This window comes from Arachis ipaensis, chromosome B9 (assembly GCF_059453495.1).
Source record: "Arachis ipaensis isolate K30076 ecotype BB chromosome B9, ASM5945349v1, whole genome shotgun sequence".
Lineage (NCBI taxonomy): Eukaryota > Viridiplantae > Streptophyta > Magnoliopsida > Fabales > Fabaceae > Arachis > Arachis ipaensis.
Window position 1 is genome coordinate 27,503,292 of NC_142444.1, and position 17,865 is coordinate 27,521,156.

The 17,865-nt window shown below is 35.1% G+C and overlaps 3 protein-coding genes across 5 annotated transcripts; all 3 read right to left on the reverse strand.

Annotated features, from left to right (window-relative positions):
* Window positions 1–362: 362 nt before the first annotated feature.
* LOC148544098 (uncharacterized) lies at window positions 363–818 on the reverse strand. The gene has a single exon (XM_088498864.1). It carries the CDS (start codon window positions 816–818, stop codon window positions 363–365), a length of 456 nt encoding a protein of 151 aa, XP_088354990.1.
* Window positions 819–1,521: 703 nt separating this feature from the next.
* Window positions 1,522–2,103, reverse strand: LOC107615237 (putative F-box protein At1g67623). The gene has a single exon (XM_016317334.1). The coding sequence runs from the start codon at window positions 2,101–2,103 to the stop codon at window positions 1,522–1,524; it is 582 nt and encodes a 193-aa protein (XP_016172820.1).
* A 4,707-nt stretch (window positions 2,104–6,810) lies between these two features.
* LOC107618415 (5'-3' exonuclease family protein) lies at window positions 6,811–13,022 on the reverse strand. 3 transcript variants are annotated; one of them, XM_016320472.3, is made up of 17 exons: window positions 12,912–13,022; window positions 12,691–12,807; window positions 12,550–12,608; window positions 12,342–12,401; window positions 12,143–12,196; window positions 11,283–11,331; window positions 11,124–11,171; window positions 10,949–11,014; window positions 10,821–10,871; window positions 10,506–10,625; window positions 10,345–10,429; window positions 10,157–10,238; window positions 9,589–9,703; window positions 9,409–9,465; window positions 9,250–9,296; window positions 9,098–9,152; window positions 6,811–7,150 (listed from the first exon to the last, which is right to left on the reverse strand). In XM_016320472.3, the coding sequence occupies exons 1-17, from the start codon at window positions 12,921–12,923 to the stop codon at window positions 7,079–7,081; spliced, it is 1,149 nt and encodes a 382-aa protein (XP_016175958.1). In that variant the 5' UTR covers window positions 12,924–13,022; the 3' UTR covers window positions 6,811–7,078. The 3 variants fall into 3 exon arrangements, with proteins under 3 accessions (XP_016175958.1, XP_088355732.1, XP_020966344.1); XM_088499606.1 differs by lacking the exon at window positions 6,811–7,150 and adding an exon at window positions 7,798–8,181 and having other exon boundaries at window positions 12,912–13,018; XM_021110685.2 differs by lacking the exon at window positions 6,811–7,150 and adding an exon at window positions 7,798–8,296 and having other exon boundaries at window positions 12,912–13,018.
* Between the last annotated feature and the right edge of the window lie 4,843 nt (window positions 13,023–17,865).

The window sequence follows — 17,865 nt, forward strand, 5'->3', positions numbered from 1 at the left end:
AAACATCATGTTCATTATTCATTATTCATTACTCCAAAACATCAAAATATTAATGAAAAACATGAATAATAACCCAATATAAAAAAAATTATTCGGACAAAATGATATATAATAATAACATGACTACATAATAGCAAATCATAGTGTGCCCGACAATGCACGCACGGAGCATGATCAACACCTCCATCATCGGGGTTTAGAAAACTTCTTAAACGTAAACAGTCTCCAAGAACTTCCGCACCTCGTATTCAATCAGGCATTGCACACACAACACACTGGACAAATCACTTGCAAGATCCATGGCTCCGCCGGTACGACAACTCCCGGAACGGATGACACGGGCTCTTCTGGGTCTGCCGGGTTTATCTCCGACCACGGGCCCGCGAACACCTGCGTGAAGACCTCTCTGCACCTTTCGACTGCACCGGACTCACGGACCACACCGAAAATTCGAATCCACGGTGGATCTCATCCTTGTCCTTGTCATCAAGCGACAGTAGCAGCATCACAGAGAGGAAGCAGGCCTCTACATCACCCAACTCTGCTGCCTCGGTCAGGGTCTGTATACCACCTCTGCGATGGCCAAGGAAGAATAAATCAGCCATCCCGATCCAGAGCAGAGTGGCCAGATTCTGCGCTGTGGCGCATTGACGCAGAAATCTCATTGCAGGCCGCCCATAGTAGTCCAGGAAGCAAGCAGTCGGCAACACTGACACCAAGGCATGCCTGTACATGGCGTCAGAATTGCATACAGCTGCAAATAACCTGCAACTCGCTTGCATGTTGAACAGATCCCCAATCGAATTCGCTGCAACCATCGTGGTAATACTGGACCATATTGTGGCATTTTGCTTTTTAATATACGTTTCCCACGATGTTTTCTTCATTTATCGATGTTTCGAGATAAAACCAGGCATTAATACATGGACAGACACTTTTGTTAGCTGTTATATATTATTATATGATAATTTGTACTTATCGCGATAGTATAATTATATTAATTAAAAAAGCATATATCCTATTCAATTGGGAACACATATTACAATTCCTTCCATAACCTTGCTATACACCAAGTTTACCAATTTTGTATAAATTCACTGTCACGGTCTTAGTACCCAGCCCCAGAAAAAAACCTTTCGAAGGTTTAAAAGGTTGATTGACTAAACAGTCTTCTGTCCATTCAAACGTCACTTCAATAGTGCAAAGTTCAGATCATATCCCACTCAAGAAGAAAGCATTATTTGGACTAAGTTATAGGCTTATAGCCAAGATACGCATTAATTGCGTCGTCTGTGCCATCCACATAATTATTATAAATTAATTGATCAAACTGACAGTTTTTTAATAAAATAAAATAAAATAAAATACACTATCAGTACACATAGCAATTAGCAAGGGGTTAATGAAGGATCATAACAAACCGGCATTTGCTAGCCACTGTATTGGAGGATTACATAAAGATAAACCCACAACAGTACAGTCGGGGGAGGATTGGCAAGAGTGGTAAACAGTCACGGTCGTTCAAATGCGTGCAAACATTTCTTTTAAGAGCACAGTAGTATCTTTGCAAATGCCCCTCAAGAAATTGGTATAGCTCTCGAGCTGCCCAGAAATACAATAAACCTCCATCATTTGAACACCCCTTTGCACGTCTTCCTCGTCTTTGTGATCAAACATTAGCAACATGGAACACAGGTAACCTGCTTCGACGCAGCCCTCCGTTGAGGCCCTAGCAAGCAGTTCCATCCCTTTGTCACGGCGGCCAAACCAGAGATACTCCGTGAACCCATGTCGGAGTATAGCATCCACATTTCCTACTTCCACGCAGCGATCAAGGAATCTCCTTTCAGGCCCGTCGAGGTGAAGTAAAAAACGCGCTAACGGTTTATACGACATCGTCGCATGCTTGTATACAGGGTCTGAACTCGCCACACCCAGGAACACCTTACACGTCGCCTTCATGTTGAATAGATCCTCAATCGAATTCGATGCAATCATCGTGGCAATACTCGACCATATTTCGCGAGGAAGAAGATTCAGCGGGCATTCGTGCTGAACGGATACGTCCACTTTATTTCTGTCCTTCTGGGAACTTCCAGCCATTTGCAAGGACTTCGTGGAGGGATTATTGGAGATTATAAAGAGGATAAACGAATTTGTAACTGACCTTCTGGAATTTTGCTTTTTAACATACTGCCATTGGGGGGGAGGGGGTAGGGGGGTTGTGGTTCAGTACCGCATACATTTTCCTAGATGTTTTCTTTGTTTACCGATGCGTCCAGGTAATATAATAATTATATTGATTAAAAAAGCATTTATCGTATTTAACTGGGAACCCAAATTACAATTCCCTACATAACCTTACTATACACCAACACTCTTTCCATATTAAAATTAAAAAGTTCACTCGATTGTGTTATAAAATAACTAAATAAATAAATAAAGAAGAGGATTCACTTTTTCAAACTATATTAAATTCAGTCATCCTTGAAAAACTGTATCTTTTGGAAAATGGGCATCCACATAAGATGTGATAAGGTATTCTTATCACAACAGATTGCAATTTATAATGGGAATTGATTCTTGATCAAAATTAATTTTAAAAATATAATAAATTCATTAAATTAATAGTGGTGAATAAGACAAATGTTATTACTTTTTTATTTGATGGTGCAAGTACACCCATATTCTTGTACCTAGAGTGCCTGCACCCCTACTCCTGAATATAGGGTCTGTGTGCAAGTAAACCTCGACTGCTGTTGCACCATTCTAGTTGCTTTATTTGTTTACTCTTCCATTTCTTAGCCTCCAAGTGAGAAAAAAACCCATAAACTGTATTCCACCATCAAGCCTAACCCCCTCTCCCTCTGCAAGGTCTACCAGATCTCCTCTAACAGTCGGATGGCAATGCGAACAGAAGGTGGGAGGTACGTCGTCTTTAGAGGGAGGATACCCGGAATATACCCCAACTGCGAGATGGCATCGGCTCAGGTGGATGACTTTTCACGAAACCTGCTTCTTCGTTACCGGACTTACCAAGAGGCCATGAACGCCTGGAACGACTACTTCCAGGTGACTGCATCGCCTGTTCTGAGGCTGGGCAGCGAGCTCCTACCGGAGTCGGAGTTCAATCGATTCGTTCAAGGTGGACGGCACGATACGACGGCGACGACGACTTCGCCTGTTCTGGGGCTGGGTAGCGAGCTCCCGCCGGCGTCGAAGTTCAATCGATTCGTTTACGGTGGACGGCACGCTACGACGGTGACAACCACTTCCCCGGCGGTACCAGGTGCATCAGGTAAGCGAAAAATGTCTTCTTGCGACGCCCCCACATCTAGTCACTTGCGTGTTGCTAACAAAGTCACATCACTTGCAGCCAGCCAATCGATTGAGAACCTACAACAGGCCGTTGCGTCAATCGAGTACCGTGTATCCCAGATCGAAAGAGAGAGACAGGAACTCAAGACTCAACTGGGAGAAATCATACGGCAGCTGGCTGACGTTTTGCTGGACAGGTAAAGTCCCAGGTCTTAGGGGTCAGTGCAACAACGGGATGGAGACATCGTAAACCGACCCCTCCCCTCCCTGGCAATGTATGTAGTATTATACTGTTCTTCCATCAAACTAGTTTAAATAAATCGTTTGTTTTCCCAAAAATAAACGAAGTACATTAATTACTAATTTTCTATGAAAAAAAGTATTCGAAGCAGTGTCCCACTTTACACTATATATGTATATGTATACGTGCCCGTTAATGACAAACCCTATCCCTCCTAATGTTTCTTTCCTAGTTCTTCTCTTCCGTAACTCCTTCTCTCACCTCTCTGTCTATCCTTATCGCCCTCCTTATTTCTGCCACCCTCCACTGCTCTCTCTACTGTATACTAGAGAAAATGTCGCAGGAGTCCATCACCGACCACACCTTTAGTCCCGACGACCTCATGGAACAGCCGATCGCTTCTCTGATCGACATCGTCCGTACAGATGAAAAGTTCGCGGATTGTGACCTCGTTGAGGCCGCACTTGTCAGGAGGAAGGAGATTTGAGAGGCTAGGCTTGAAAAGATCTCAGATGAACTCTGGAAGGTCAGTGCCGAGAGGTTAAAGTTAAAGGTCAAGTTGAGGGAAAAGGAGGATCAACTGGAGGAAGAGGAGAAAGCACGGCGCTGGGAGGAAAAGTTGCTCTGCAAGGCGCAGCAACAGTCTGAAGCGACCGTTCGCATACTGTATGACCAAGCAAACGAAATGATGGCGGAAAGCTCAAAATGGCGTGACCTGGCACACAGGGTCGATGTTTTGGAGGTCAAGCACAAATTTTTGTTCCGTCGGGCAGGTGTTCAACCGGAGCAGAGTGAAGACAGTGATGGAGGTATTTGACCTGGTGCACATGTGTGATATCTTTATATTGTGTTGGTTTCTGTCGAGGCCTGAAACCTGAATGATCTAGTTGGTTTGTTTATTTGATCGCCCTTTTGATCTTCTGAAATGCTAATTAAAACTCGATGGCGATTAATATATCTACTTTCATCGCTTCGATCTTAAAAATCTGTTTATCTTGAATTGTTAATCGGTTTATCCTTCCTCGCCAGTGACTATTACATGACAAGAACAAAATTTCTAAGTTATTTCCATTTTGATTGCCATTGATTCGGAAGATTAATATTCTATGCTTCGTAGTCAGTATAAATTCGTTTAATCCAGATGCGGTTAACTATCAATATCTTCTCATCTCCTTTCTTGTTAGTAATAATTTGAATTGATTTAAATTGAAATAAATATTTTATAAATATACGCAAATCACACTTTTCGGTGACTCCCCATTACCTATCCGAGTTACCAATCTTGTGGGCAATTTTGTATAAATTAACTGTGACGGTACCAGATAGTTCACAGTCCCAAGCAAAAAAGGGGGATGTAAATCATCCAATATAAAACAAGTCATCTGAGCGGTTGATACATAATTAGGAAATTATCTTGGGTTGTTAGCATTTACCGTTTCCAAATCGTGTGCGTTCTCAAAGACTTGCTTATCGATTTTTCCTTTCTGAATTATTTTCATTTGGCGTATCGTAATATTATGCCAAATTCGGTTATAATGGATAAACATATTTTTCAATTAAAATGCTTGGATGAACAAAGAATACGAAAGGACTAATTTAAACAAGTTTCATAGTTCTTTCTTGGTTTATAATAAGCCAATTAGTGCAATTAAATACTAAAATCTCCTTAAAAAGCCTCATCGAATTTTGCTTGTTAAAGGAGAGGTATTCAACCTCAACCAATCATATTGCTCGAATGCAAACCCGTGTTCAATTGGAAAATATGTGGATGTTCCTTATTCAACGTTTCTGTTAATATTGTGCACCAGAATATGGCAAAACCTTACAGATAAGTTGGTTTTACTCAATTATTATATCTTATAGAATATTAGATTGTTCAGCAACTAATTATACATGCAATAACTGTTTTTGTGTTACCTTTCTTTTTTGGTACTGGGTGTTCCTCATCTTTCTTCAGCCATGTAAATTTTTTTTTTGACCATACCAAACCAGTGATCCATTTTTAACAATTAATAACCCAGCACTTGAGCCCATCATTGTTCATTGGTTTCAGAAAAAAATTATAACGTAGAGGCCCATCTGGATTGAGCCAAGTCCAACCAATTGTGTTCCAACCTGACCCGCCCGACCCGAAAAACCTTCTTCCTCTCCTTCGTCATCCTCTCGCACCCCGTCTCCACGCCGTTTCGATCATTCCTTGTTGATCGTCTCCGACAAAGCCATACATCTAGCCGAAACATCACTCATTGTTATCCGACGGTGATCGAATCCAGCTCCGGCGAGGACACTATGCAGATCTTCATCCTCCGAACCAATGAGTCGCGACAGATGCGCCATTCGGAGAGTAGGCAGCTTTGCAGTGTGATTCCGCGAGGGGTGGGTTGGGGGGAACTTCCTGCAACTCCATTGGTGGTCAGTGACGGAAACGTAAACATCCGCGCGATTCTAGTATGCGTCAAACAACGTCAACGATGAAACTCCTTCCTTCCCAGCCCAATCCCATCGTCTCTGATTAAACGTAACGCAGAATCATTAACTTCAAATAATTCCATCTTAAAAATCGTTAACTAATTCTACATAAACCCAGATAGTTTTCAGATCTAACAAAAATAACTAGCAACAATATAAATTTGTAAAATAGCCCCTCTGACACAAGATATCTATTAACCAATCAAAGGAGGGAAGAGGAAAGGTGATCTCCACCATTGAATTAAAAAAACGAGAGAGATCCGACAGACAGCATCCAAAGGCACACCGGTCAGCCGAAGATAAGTGCTATGCGCATTGGTGTGCCAAAGATCTTCAGCACATAGAATCCGTGCCCTACACTTTTACTCATCACAAGGTTTTTGTTTTAGTTTCCCAAATATAAAACGTGTTTTTTTCCTTGTCACTCTAATTTAAAAATAATACAAAACATATCCACGACATTCTACATGCCACATGTAATTTTATGTATGTAAAATTTATAACTACACTTGTTATTTCTAATATTACTCAATTATTCCAACAATAATTAAAAAATATAAAATAGGATAATAAGATAATTTTAAATTGTTTTAGCCAATTTTCTATTCTCTTTCAAACATTTTTATTTTGGTAGTGTATTAGATCACAAGTTTTCAAAGAATTTGTGGGGATTTGGTTGGACTTTAAGTTTGTACGAAATTTGAACCATTTGTAACTAAAAACTCGTGTCAAAAGCAAAACTACATTAGACATTAGTTAAGCATGAGATGACAAAAGAAAAACTACAAAAGGGTAAACTGAAATTCAGTGGAATTTTTCTTCCAATCATTTTTGTTGTTACGTAACGATGGACTAATTAAGTAGCACCACAGATTGGCATTATAGGAAGCAAAATTCTAGCATAAATTAGTCAAATTCCAAAAATAAACTTAACATTAGTATTTTACACTTTGGAGGAGTAAATTTCAGTACTGCAAATCAAACCTCCATGATGCAAAGCTACTCTAACCTGATTAACTGCTTTGGCCAGAATCTTCTAGATGCTGCCAACTATTTCTTCTTCTTAGCAACAGTGGCTTTAGTCTTTTTGTTACTCTCTTTAGCATTAGCTTGTGGTGTTTCCTGCCAAGAAATGAGAACTTATTAACGCAAGAATAGTGACATATGGTAGAGGTGTTTTATTCTAAACCCATCAGCAGAATCGTTGAAGTTCTTTGTTAGACTGGCTCTACGAACTTCTCAACTTTCTTTTATGAAAGGTATAAACCCATTTTGCAAAGCATCAAACATCTTGTGCTACGAAGTAGAAAAAACCTAGCAATAATGCATGAGCCCAGTATGGGTAAATTTTGCTCATATGTAAAATCTAGTCATAAACTTCCACCATCATGTGAAAGCTGGTATTGCCAGATTACCAGTGACATCTTTTTTGTGGTTTTTGTGTTGGGGGGGGGGGGGGGGTGGAGGTGTTGTTTATCCATTAACCGCTAGCATATACAATTATCAGATTAAAATACTAAAGAAAAGGTGGTTAATAAAGAAATACAAGAAATAAAACAAGCAAGAGAAACAAAATAAATTTTAAGCTCTTCAGTTCTTTTACATTCCTGCATAACAATGAGACTTCGTATCTATGTAAATAAAGTCAATGAGACTTGGTAAAGTTTAAACACCATGAACCACAAAACTGCATACTTAAAGGGAGCAAATGCTAAGCTAAATACTTAATTTGAGAAATACACAATATTGGGAATGAAACATGCGTGGAGTAATGAAAGGAGGCTTTTTTTTTAATTTATGATGTAAAATTAGTAGTTACAGATTATTGGATGACACAATAGATAGTGATAAAGGATAGTTTATCCCTTCCATAAAATATGATGATCAAATTAAGACTTTCACATTCTTTACTTAAAATATAGATTCTACATGAGAATAGATTGACTTTGAAGGTTCACCAGGGCTAATCAGCTTCAGGCACCAAAGCAGACAGCTCTAAATAATGACAATGACACGTGGTGCTTGGAACCCAGATTATGTTTTGGCAAGCTTAACTTGCCACTAACCATGGGCCTTGAACAGTTAAAAGTTTGCAGAGAGAACATCTTATGCTCAATATCTGGTTTGAAAGATTTAAGCATGCATTTGCTTTCCTGTCATCAAGTGTGCAGTCAAAATTATGCTCGCAAATCAGCTTCAATATTTCTAGTAAATGGCAAACTCCTGTTTCTGGTACTTCAATTTCTCAGATGCGAAACAGAAAGGATACTGTTTGCAAAAACAAAAGAATAAATGCATCTTACTCCCATCTACTTTATTCCCTGAGCTTTAAAAATGTGCAAATTAAACCCCCGAGAACACGTGCATTGTAACCAAAATAAGTGCACTACACCCTTAGAAGTTCGGGTTATGCAAAAATTGGTCCTCTTGAACTTTCCTAAATATGCAATTTTGATACCCTATATTTTGTTAAATCTTAAATGTGATATTTTTTTAATAATTGACGAACAAACTACCAACATGGTCAAACTGTAAATTTGAAAAACTTAGAAGGCTCAATTTGCACATTTAAAGTTTAGAAACTATAGTGTGCATGGCATCATAAAAGGTCACAAGTGTAGGTGCAACTAACCCTTTTATTTTTTATTTTTTGTAAGAGAATAAAGAACTAAAAACCTACAGTGGGTAAAGGAGATGATCAGGGATATCCTTGCCACACAAGTTGTGGTGTTCAATTTGTATCTAAGAAATAACATTCATGATCACATCTTCAGATGAATGATTTTTCACACAACTGAAGTTAATAAGTCATGTCATCATCAGATGCAAGAGTTTAGTCATCATCCAGATGACATCTTAAGATAATGCAAATAATGCATGGAAGCAATAATTCATGATGCTGTTACAGCCAGAAAAACAGGCGAATAGAACTGAATAATTGAATCATAGCAAGCCCAAAGTTTGACCATAAATGTTTTGATGAAAAATTTGCCAGGTTTTTTTCTAGTGTTTTCGTATATTAACAAATAATAGCAAGCAATGACTCTAATAGGCGTAATGGATACACACCTTCCGTTTAATGGGTACAGATGGATTTGCTGTAGGCTTAAAAAATGATTCCAATCTGTTAGTGTTTGGAAGAGTGAAAGTGAAGGAATTAGAAAGGAAAAGAAAAGAAAAAACATTAAACATTCATGTCCAACAAGTTAAGGATCACATACCGGCCTTGTGACGACTTGTTCTTTGCTGCTTTAATTTTTTCAATTGCCTATCAGATTAAAGATAATAAAATAAATAAATAAGTTGTTTTCTGAAGCAACGAAAGCCCACCAAACCCTGATCAAACAGTCAACAAAAAGATATTATTTGAAGCCACACACCTTTGTCACCCTATCAATGTTGAATCCATTCTCATTTACCAGAAATGTTACTAACCCCTGCAAGGCAACATGATCAAAGCTGGTTACATTGCCAAAGAACTCAATATATTTTGATAGAATTAATTTGAGTATGTGAATCTGTGTCTGTTTGAAAGGATTTTGTAACAGACTAGCTATTACTTCTTCATCTGGAGCAGACCACTTCAGATTAAGTTGCTCGTCTTCAGTTATGACCAATGGTTCTTTAAAAAGCCGTCGGGCCTCCTGATATGGCCAATCATCTGGAATGTGATACCTGCTTCACACATTCAATACATTGTAAAGGATAAACTATCAACATGGTAAGGAGATACCACCACAAAAAAAAAAAAAAAGTACTCGAAGTTATTTTGATAGACAGTGGATATGGATGCTCTACACTGCATATCTGGAAAAATAGGCAGCATCAATGGGATATCAATCACTAGATAAAGAGGCCAAAATACATAACAGCCTCCAATAGCAGATATTTAATATAATGATGAAATGACACCAAGATACAACATGAGTACAAAAGAAAAATACATGGAACATGCATTCTCACAATCAGTAAACTTGGAAGAGCCCAAATATCTAAGCCAGACATCTGATTGCAAATCCAGTGTGAATATAACAAAGGGAAGTAGGTAAGCCAAATTTCACCACAAGATCAAATTGCATAAAGTGGACAAGGGTGATTTAAAGAACGGAAGAAAAGAAAAAGAAAAACCTTTCTTTGTTTATATTCTCCAGTATCATCTCAATAGAACCATGTTGACGTATTAGCTTCAAAGCTGTTGTTCCTCCAATACCTGCAGCACACATCATGTTTATATTACATGGACGCACTGAGTTATATAGCAATCATAATGCCACACTTCAATTAACATCTCGCAAATCAAATTGAATATAAAGTACCTCGGATGCTTTCACAATAATCACACCCAGAAAGAATGCATAGGTCAATAAATTGGTCCATGCTCAATTGTAGGTCCTCCAAAACCTGAAACAAGATAAATATCAACATAAGCACAGATCTAATAGTGAAAAACTTGACAAACTTTGAAAGCTACAAGGACCTTGCTAATGTCAAATTCCATCACTGGAATCTTTTTGGAGCTGGGATCCATTAAATGGCGAAGAAATTTGGGAGCTCCAAATGTTAAAGAATCCATATCTTCTGAAGCTACAGCATAAACCTACAAGTAGTAAAATATTCAACATAAACATCAGAAAATTTATATTAGGAAATGTTTGAAATAATGAAATTAATTTTAAAGGATTGAACAATCAACTAAAAAAATAGCATGAAGTCATAACTAAAGATTATAACTATAAATAGAAAAAAAATAAAGAACAAAATATTCAAGGGGATGCAGTAGATATGAACTTGCCTTTCCAGCTTTACAAAGAGAAGCGCACTGAGCCTCTGCTTCTGAAGGTGCCTGTTGAAGCCAAAGTCTTAGCCAGATCTAGACACACAGTACCAGTAATCATAAATACTTCTGTAGTACAATGTTACCTCAACAACGGGCACTCCCATGAGTCTTAAAAGCTTTTTGCAGTCTTCATTATGCTGCTTTGTCACCTACAAGAGTATGGAGAAATGGCATCAACAGCTCGCACCTAAAACCAAGGCTTTATCCATTACATGCAATAACTTATTAAACAAAGATGCCAAACCAACAAAGACTCACCTTCACAGTCCGTTTGCTGAATTTTTCAATGTCTTCCTTATTGGCTGTCTAAAATTACAAGAAAGAAGACATCCCCAAGATCAATATTGTTATTTAATAGAAGAAAATACTTGCACAAAGGAATCATAGGGATAACCCAATATCAAATTATGGACATACCTCCTTGGCTTCAGACAAATCCTCGGTAGCATCAGCCCTCCTCGTCAAACTGAACAACAACAAAACTTGTGAAAAAGACATCATTACGAGAACGAGAATAACTAAAACTAAGCCTTGTCTCTCAAGATGGGGTCAACTACATGAATCAAATGAGTGTTTTATTATGAACCATATATGTGTTTAAATCATTTATATCTAAATCTAAATCATTCACCCTCCATTGAATCCAAGTTCCTAACTCCCGTCTCAACAAGCCTTCTCCAAGTATAGCCACTTACCAACTAAGATCAGATTCTATAATCTTCTCTATAATAGAAACTATCTCAAGTCCTTTATAATGCAAAATGTAATAATTCTAATCCTATCTAGTCTGTTGTGTACACTCACCCAAGCATCCTCACCTCTGAAACATTATTAAAGAACTTTTATCAAGTGGAAAAAGAATATATTTTTCTTTTAAAAGAAAAAAATAAAGAAAACTTCTTTAGATGCACAAGATGAATTGTGCAGTTTTTGCCACTATTTGGTGGGAGCATAATGCACCTTCAATGACAAACATGTTTTGTAGTGTAGGATTATATGCCTAGCATCTATTTGGTGTAAAGCTCATGAAGTTTATAGGGGACTTTCTCTCTCAGACATGTTGAGAGATTGAAAGCTATGCTTTACGGATAAATCTTTTGTTTTTGTTTTTTCTTCATTCAAACAAAAAAATCTTTTGTTTTGTTTTGCTTTCGTACAGGGATGCCCTTATCCCCAGTTTGTATTATCCTTCTCCTCATCTTAATGAAATTCCTTTTTTATTTTTTGGGGGGAAAAATGAACAATCTGGAAATAACAAAACATCAACACAAAAATACCGTTTTGCCAGCTCTTGCTTCTTCAACTCTGGTGGTTTCCCATCAAAAACATATCTGGGAAAGAGGAAAATTAGCAAGGGGAAAAAATCAGCAATAGTGCATACGTTACAAAACAACACTTTCTCCTAGGTTTCTATTGAAAGAAAGGAAATAGAAATAATACTTAAAACAAATAACAGAAAACGTAATAAGTAATTACACTGGTTTCATCCCAGATTCGAGAAGTCTGATAGTCCTCGTAAACATGCCTTGCAAATGACTGTAACATACAAAAGCAAAGTCATCACACATTTCCAATAAAGAAATTATAAGAAAACACGAAAAAAGAAACATAACAAGACCCACAATTAGGCAATACTCGATTGAAAATTATGTGAATGTGAATTGATTATCACTAACTACCCCACCTAGTAACTTCACCAGCTTCATTAGTGAGCATTTCAGTTCCAATTCTTCCCACAACAATCTGCACCAAAAACCACACAAACATGAGAAACGAATTGCTGGAAGCATATAGTGGTAGCTAAGAGTGAGTAAGTAGTGCGGACAAGGAACTGGTAAATGCTCATGCTGGCGTCAATGGCGATCTTGCGTCCAAAGTAGCTCTCGAATTTATTCTCCTTCATGGCTTTCGGTGCATTGTCCGCCAAAAGCTTCGTTAAACCCTAGAATGAAATAACCTCCATGAGAATCCGTCAATGAAGGAAAATGAAACGTTGATTATAAAGAATAAAGCTGAAATGAAAACGAAATGCGAAGAATTGTTGACCTTGATACCCATTTGGTTTGAGTAATTTGTGTTAGGAATGAGCAGAGAAAATGAGAAAGATGAGTGAGACGGCAGAAGAAGAAGAAATGCGAGGGAGACGGTAACTGCTTCCCGCGCACTCTGCTCAAGGGTACTATTTTGCAATTTGCAGTAGGCCCAACTATTCGGCCCATATAACTAACGGCCCAATAAGCCCATTATTTGCTTAGGGAATGATTGAAGCCTGCAGAAGTTGCCTGTCCAAAACAAAAAGGAAGCCTGCAGAAATCCAAAAGTGGACAGCTAGGATTGCTACGAATCTGGGTACGAAAGTATCAATAAATTTTTGTTAGTCAATCACAAATCCTTAAATAGAGATCAGATTTGTAAATAAATTAGTCATGGTTCTGTTGGGCTAAAAAATACCATGAAAAAAAATTCTTCCATAAAATTAAATAAATAAATGGAAGGAGAGAAGGAACACATCTGCTCTTGTGGAATAAAAATTTTGGCGAGATTTAATTATGATGATGATTTTGAATTTTATTAGGTTATAATTTTAAATTTTGAATTTAATTTAAAATAATTAATTTTTTAAATTTTTAAATTGATTATTTTAAATATTGGAGAAAAGATGTACGGAACACCAAATTTATGTATGTGTTTGTTGCAATTATTTATTTGAGTTTTTTCAAAAAAAAAAGCTGAAAAAATAATGATTTTAAGGGATATTTAGTTGAATTGGTGAATTTTTATTTGTTCATACAATCATTTTTGTTATTGTTATTTGGGTGAGAGTGATGAGGATGTTTATGGTAATTGTTATTCTACTAATTTACAATATCTATAGCAGTTATAACTCAAATTGTATAGTTTTTTTATACTCATCTAAGAGGTTCTGAGTTTGAATCTCTCTATTTTCGATTAAAAAAAAATCTACAATATCTCTAGCTAATATATATCTTGCACGCATTTGAATAATGATACGAGACCTTTTTCCTGCTATTTTCTACTTGGCAATAATTATGCCGCAGCATACGAGAGACATAACACAATCATAATTTAGTCTTGAACAGCAACTAACTAATGTTTTTGGTAGCTGTCAATTACATGAACGCAGCCCACAAAGGTCATCAGGTCCCTTAATCCTTTATTCCTTTTTCGCCAGCAGAATCCAACGAACAACGCAATGACATAATCATACGTTTGAAACCTTCATTAATTTGTCGCCTTGCTGTATGTCCTAACCGGCTGCGTGTAACTGTAAATTCAAGGTTGGCATATACTTAATAAATAAAGAATCACTTGTATGTGAATCAAAGACATTATTAGTTGTTGCCATGTTAATCACTTGCTCTATATTGCATATACTTGTTAATTCAAGGTTGACATTAACAAAAACACTCGCTAATAATTAAAAGTTTAAAACGATATTATATTGTTGTCATCTTAATAATTAAAACATTTACTCTTTACTTAATACAAAAATTAAACACGTGTTTGTAGCATTTGCCAATATAATTGCCGCCCACATTGATAGATTCTTGATAAAGAATAAGTAACCCGTTGTTATCATTTGTCTTTATTTGAGATATTAATTTTATGTCTTAGACTAATTAAGGATATAATGAATAGTTATATAAACATTTATATGTTTTTTTAATAGCTTAAATTTTTGGATAAAATGATTTTATTAACATTAGAAAACAATATAACACCGATGAATTTAGAAAAATGCTAGTTGTACAATACTAATCAACCTTTAATAAGTCTTTAATCATATTTAAATAATATTTAATTATTTTTTATTGAAACATGTTCCTATTTTATAGATACGTATCTATAAATGAATTTAATTTAAATTTTAAAACCTACCCACTTCATTGGTTACGGTAACTTTGCTTTACTTTCGTAACTTCACGTAACAGATAAAGTTTTTTATTTCTTATTCTACGGGACATTCAAACTGCATTAGTGAATCCAAAACTAAAGATGTACCTTCCAGCTGAATTATCCCTCTCGTTTTCATTGGTGAAGACGTATCACTACCTTTCAGCTGAAGCACTCTTTCATTCTGCATTGGTGAAAGGTATCATTACTTTCCACATATGTGTTTATGTAATTTGTTAAGAAATATCATGTTCAACATTTTTAATTATATTTTAATTTAAACATAAAAATACTCTGATGATTTAATTGGAACAAGGTTGATCTTATTTAAGTTTATTAATAGAGTTATTGCAAATAAAGTACTTTCTACATAAGTAGTTTGAGTAAAGAAGCAAAAAAAAATCTGGAGTTTAAGAGAGAAGATGTAGTTGGTATGGTCATAAAAATTCTGTTGTTATTTATCAATTATAACACATATGATAGTATGATATTTTATTCAAAATATTTTTAAAACACATCCAAAATTAGGCTAACTTTAAATATTTAAATTTAAACGTTAATAATACAATTAATCTTTTGATTTTTTATTCGATCAAATGAATATAATATTTATTATTTAAATTATTAGTTAAATTTTTTTCGATACTTATTAGTTTTCAAAATTATTATAATCAACAATTAATTTAAAATTGTGTTGTTATTTTTCAATTATAACACATCTGATAGTATGATATTTTATACAAAATATTTTTAAAACACATCCAAAATCAGCCAACTTTAATAATACAATATAAACGTTAATAATACAATTAATATATATTTTTTATTCGATAAAATGCATATAATATTATTATTTTAATTATTAGTTGGATTTTTTTTATACTTATTTGAACATTAACTTTTTCAAAATTATTATAATCAACAATTAATTTAAGTTGTTTATTATTTATAAAAAATATCTAACATATGTTATCATGGTATTAGTTGGAATTTTTATTACTTGTTTGGGCATTAATATTTATTCATCTTAATTTTTTTTATTAATGTTATTGGTTGGTATTTTAGATAATGATTGAAAATAGTTTATTTCGTAAGTTTATTACACATCCAAAATAATATAATCGAACTTACAATATTGCTAGAACACATCCAAAAATCTATCAAATAACACAAGATTTTTTTTTGGTCTTACTGATCCAAAATGTTTAACCAAATGGACACTTAGCTATTAATTTGCATATAGTTTAATTAATTACAATTTTTTCTTTTTCTAATATTATAATGATCATTATTTTATTTATAATCTTAGACATCAACATGGCATTTGTGATAGACTTGAACACGCAACCGTCATCAGAAGAAATTCACTCATTTGATACCCATATCGACATGGACGATATAAATTGTAATAGTTCAAGCAATTCTGCTACAGAAACTGAGTGCACGATGAGGTAGTTGACATTTTTTGTTTTGGAATTTTTTATAATGTAACAATCTATTCTTCTTATATTTATGGCTGACTTTTTTACTTGCATTCTAATTATAGTTTATATTTTAATACATATATTCCTATGAACACATCTAAATATCCGAGTAATGACACTATATATATATATATATATATATATATATATATATATATATGCACGTATTATTTTGTCATTCTTGTGCCACAATCCTTGTTAGTATGTACTGTTTTTTTAGGTCATAATTCATCCCACTATTTCTGACGAGGAGATTCCAAAAGTGGGGATGCTATTTGGAACCCTCGAAGAAGCATGCCAATTTTACTACAATTATGCCAATAAAGTGGGATTCGAGCCTCATATATGCACAAGGTTAAGAGAAGTAGTACTACATCCAAAAACACTAACTAGCAATAGTCTTATCAGACACTGTAAAAGAGAACATATATGCACTTTACATTAAATATATATTTTACGTATTACCATTTGCAAGGAGTCCCAATGCTTGACTTATCACTCGTGCATTCATCGGTATGTCTCCGGTTTCAACTTCCAAAAGCATTCGATCCTTGTTATATGACCGTGCCAGGGCGACAACCAAATCTTGGTTCATCGACCACTTAGGGATGTGCCTCAGGCATCCAAAACTCATTTTCTCAACTTCTTGGTATTTGATCGGATATTTATCTTTTAAATGCTCCATCATATCCGCAATGGCAGTTGGAGAGCAGCGGGTATCAAGTGTTTTCTAAAAAATTGAGCCACTAGTTAGTATATGTGAAATTGTGTACCTCACTTGCAAACCTCGAAAATTTCTAAATGAAAAACAAACTACCTTTTTAGGACCCTCTGGTTTCTTCGGCCTTCCAACTTTCTTTTTGACATTGTTAACACTAGATTCATCAAGTCTGCCATCGGAAGCCTTACTAACTGCTGATTTTCCTTTCTTTGTATCAGATGAAGTACGTTTTTTAACTGGCATTATGATTTTACACTGCACATTGTTTATATCATAAGGTTAAACATAAAGTTTTCACCGAAAATACTTGTAGATGTCCATTTTAGTTAAACATTTTGGATCAGTAAGACCAAAAAAAAATATCTTGTGCTATTTGATAGATTTTTGAATGTATTCTAAATATATTTTTAGTTCGATTGTATTATTTTATATGTGTAATAAACTTATGACATAAACTAATTTCAACCATTATTTAAAATACCAACCAGTAATATCAATAAAAAAATTAAGATGAATAAATACTAATGCTCAAACAAGTAATAAAATTTTCAACTAATACTATAATAATATATGTTGGATGTTTTTTATAAATAATAAAAAACTTAAATTAATTGTTGATTATAATAATTTTAAAAGCGTTAATGTTCAAATAAGTAACGAAAAAATCTAACTAATAATTTAAATAATAAATATTAGATGCATTTTACCGAATCAAAAATCAAAAGATTAATTGTTTTATGTGCATTTTTATTTAAAAACTAGAATTTAATGATTTTGAAAACATTTATATTTAAAAACTAGATTTTTACGATTTTAGATGTGTTTTAAAATATTTTGCATATAATATCATACTATTACATGTGTTATAGTTGAAAGATAA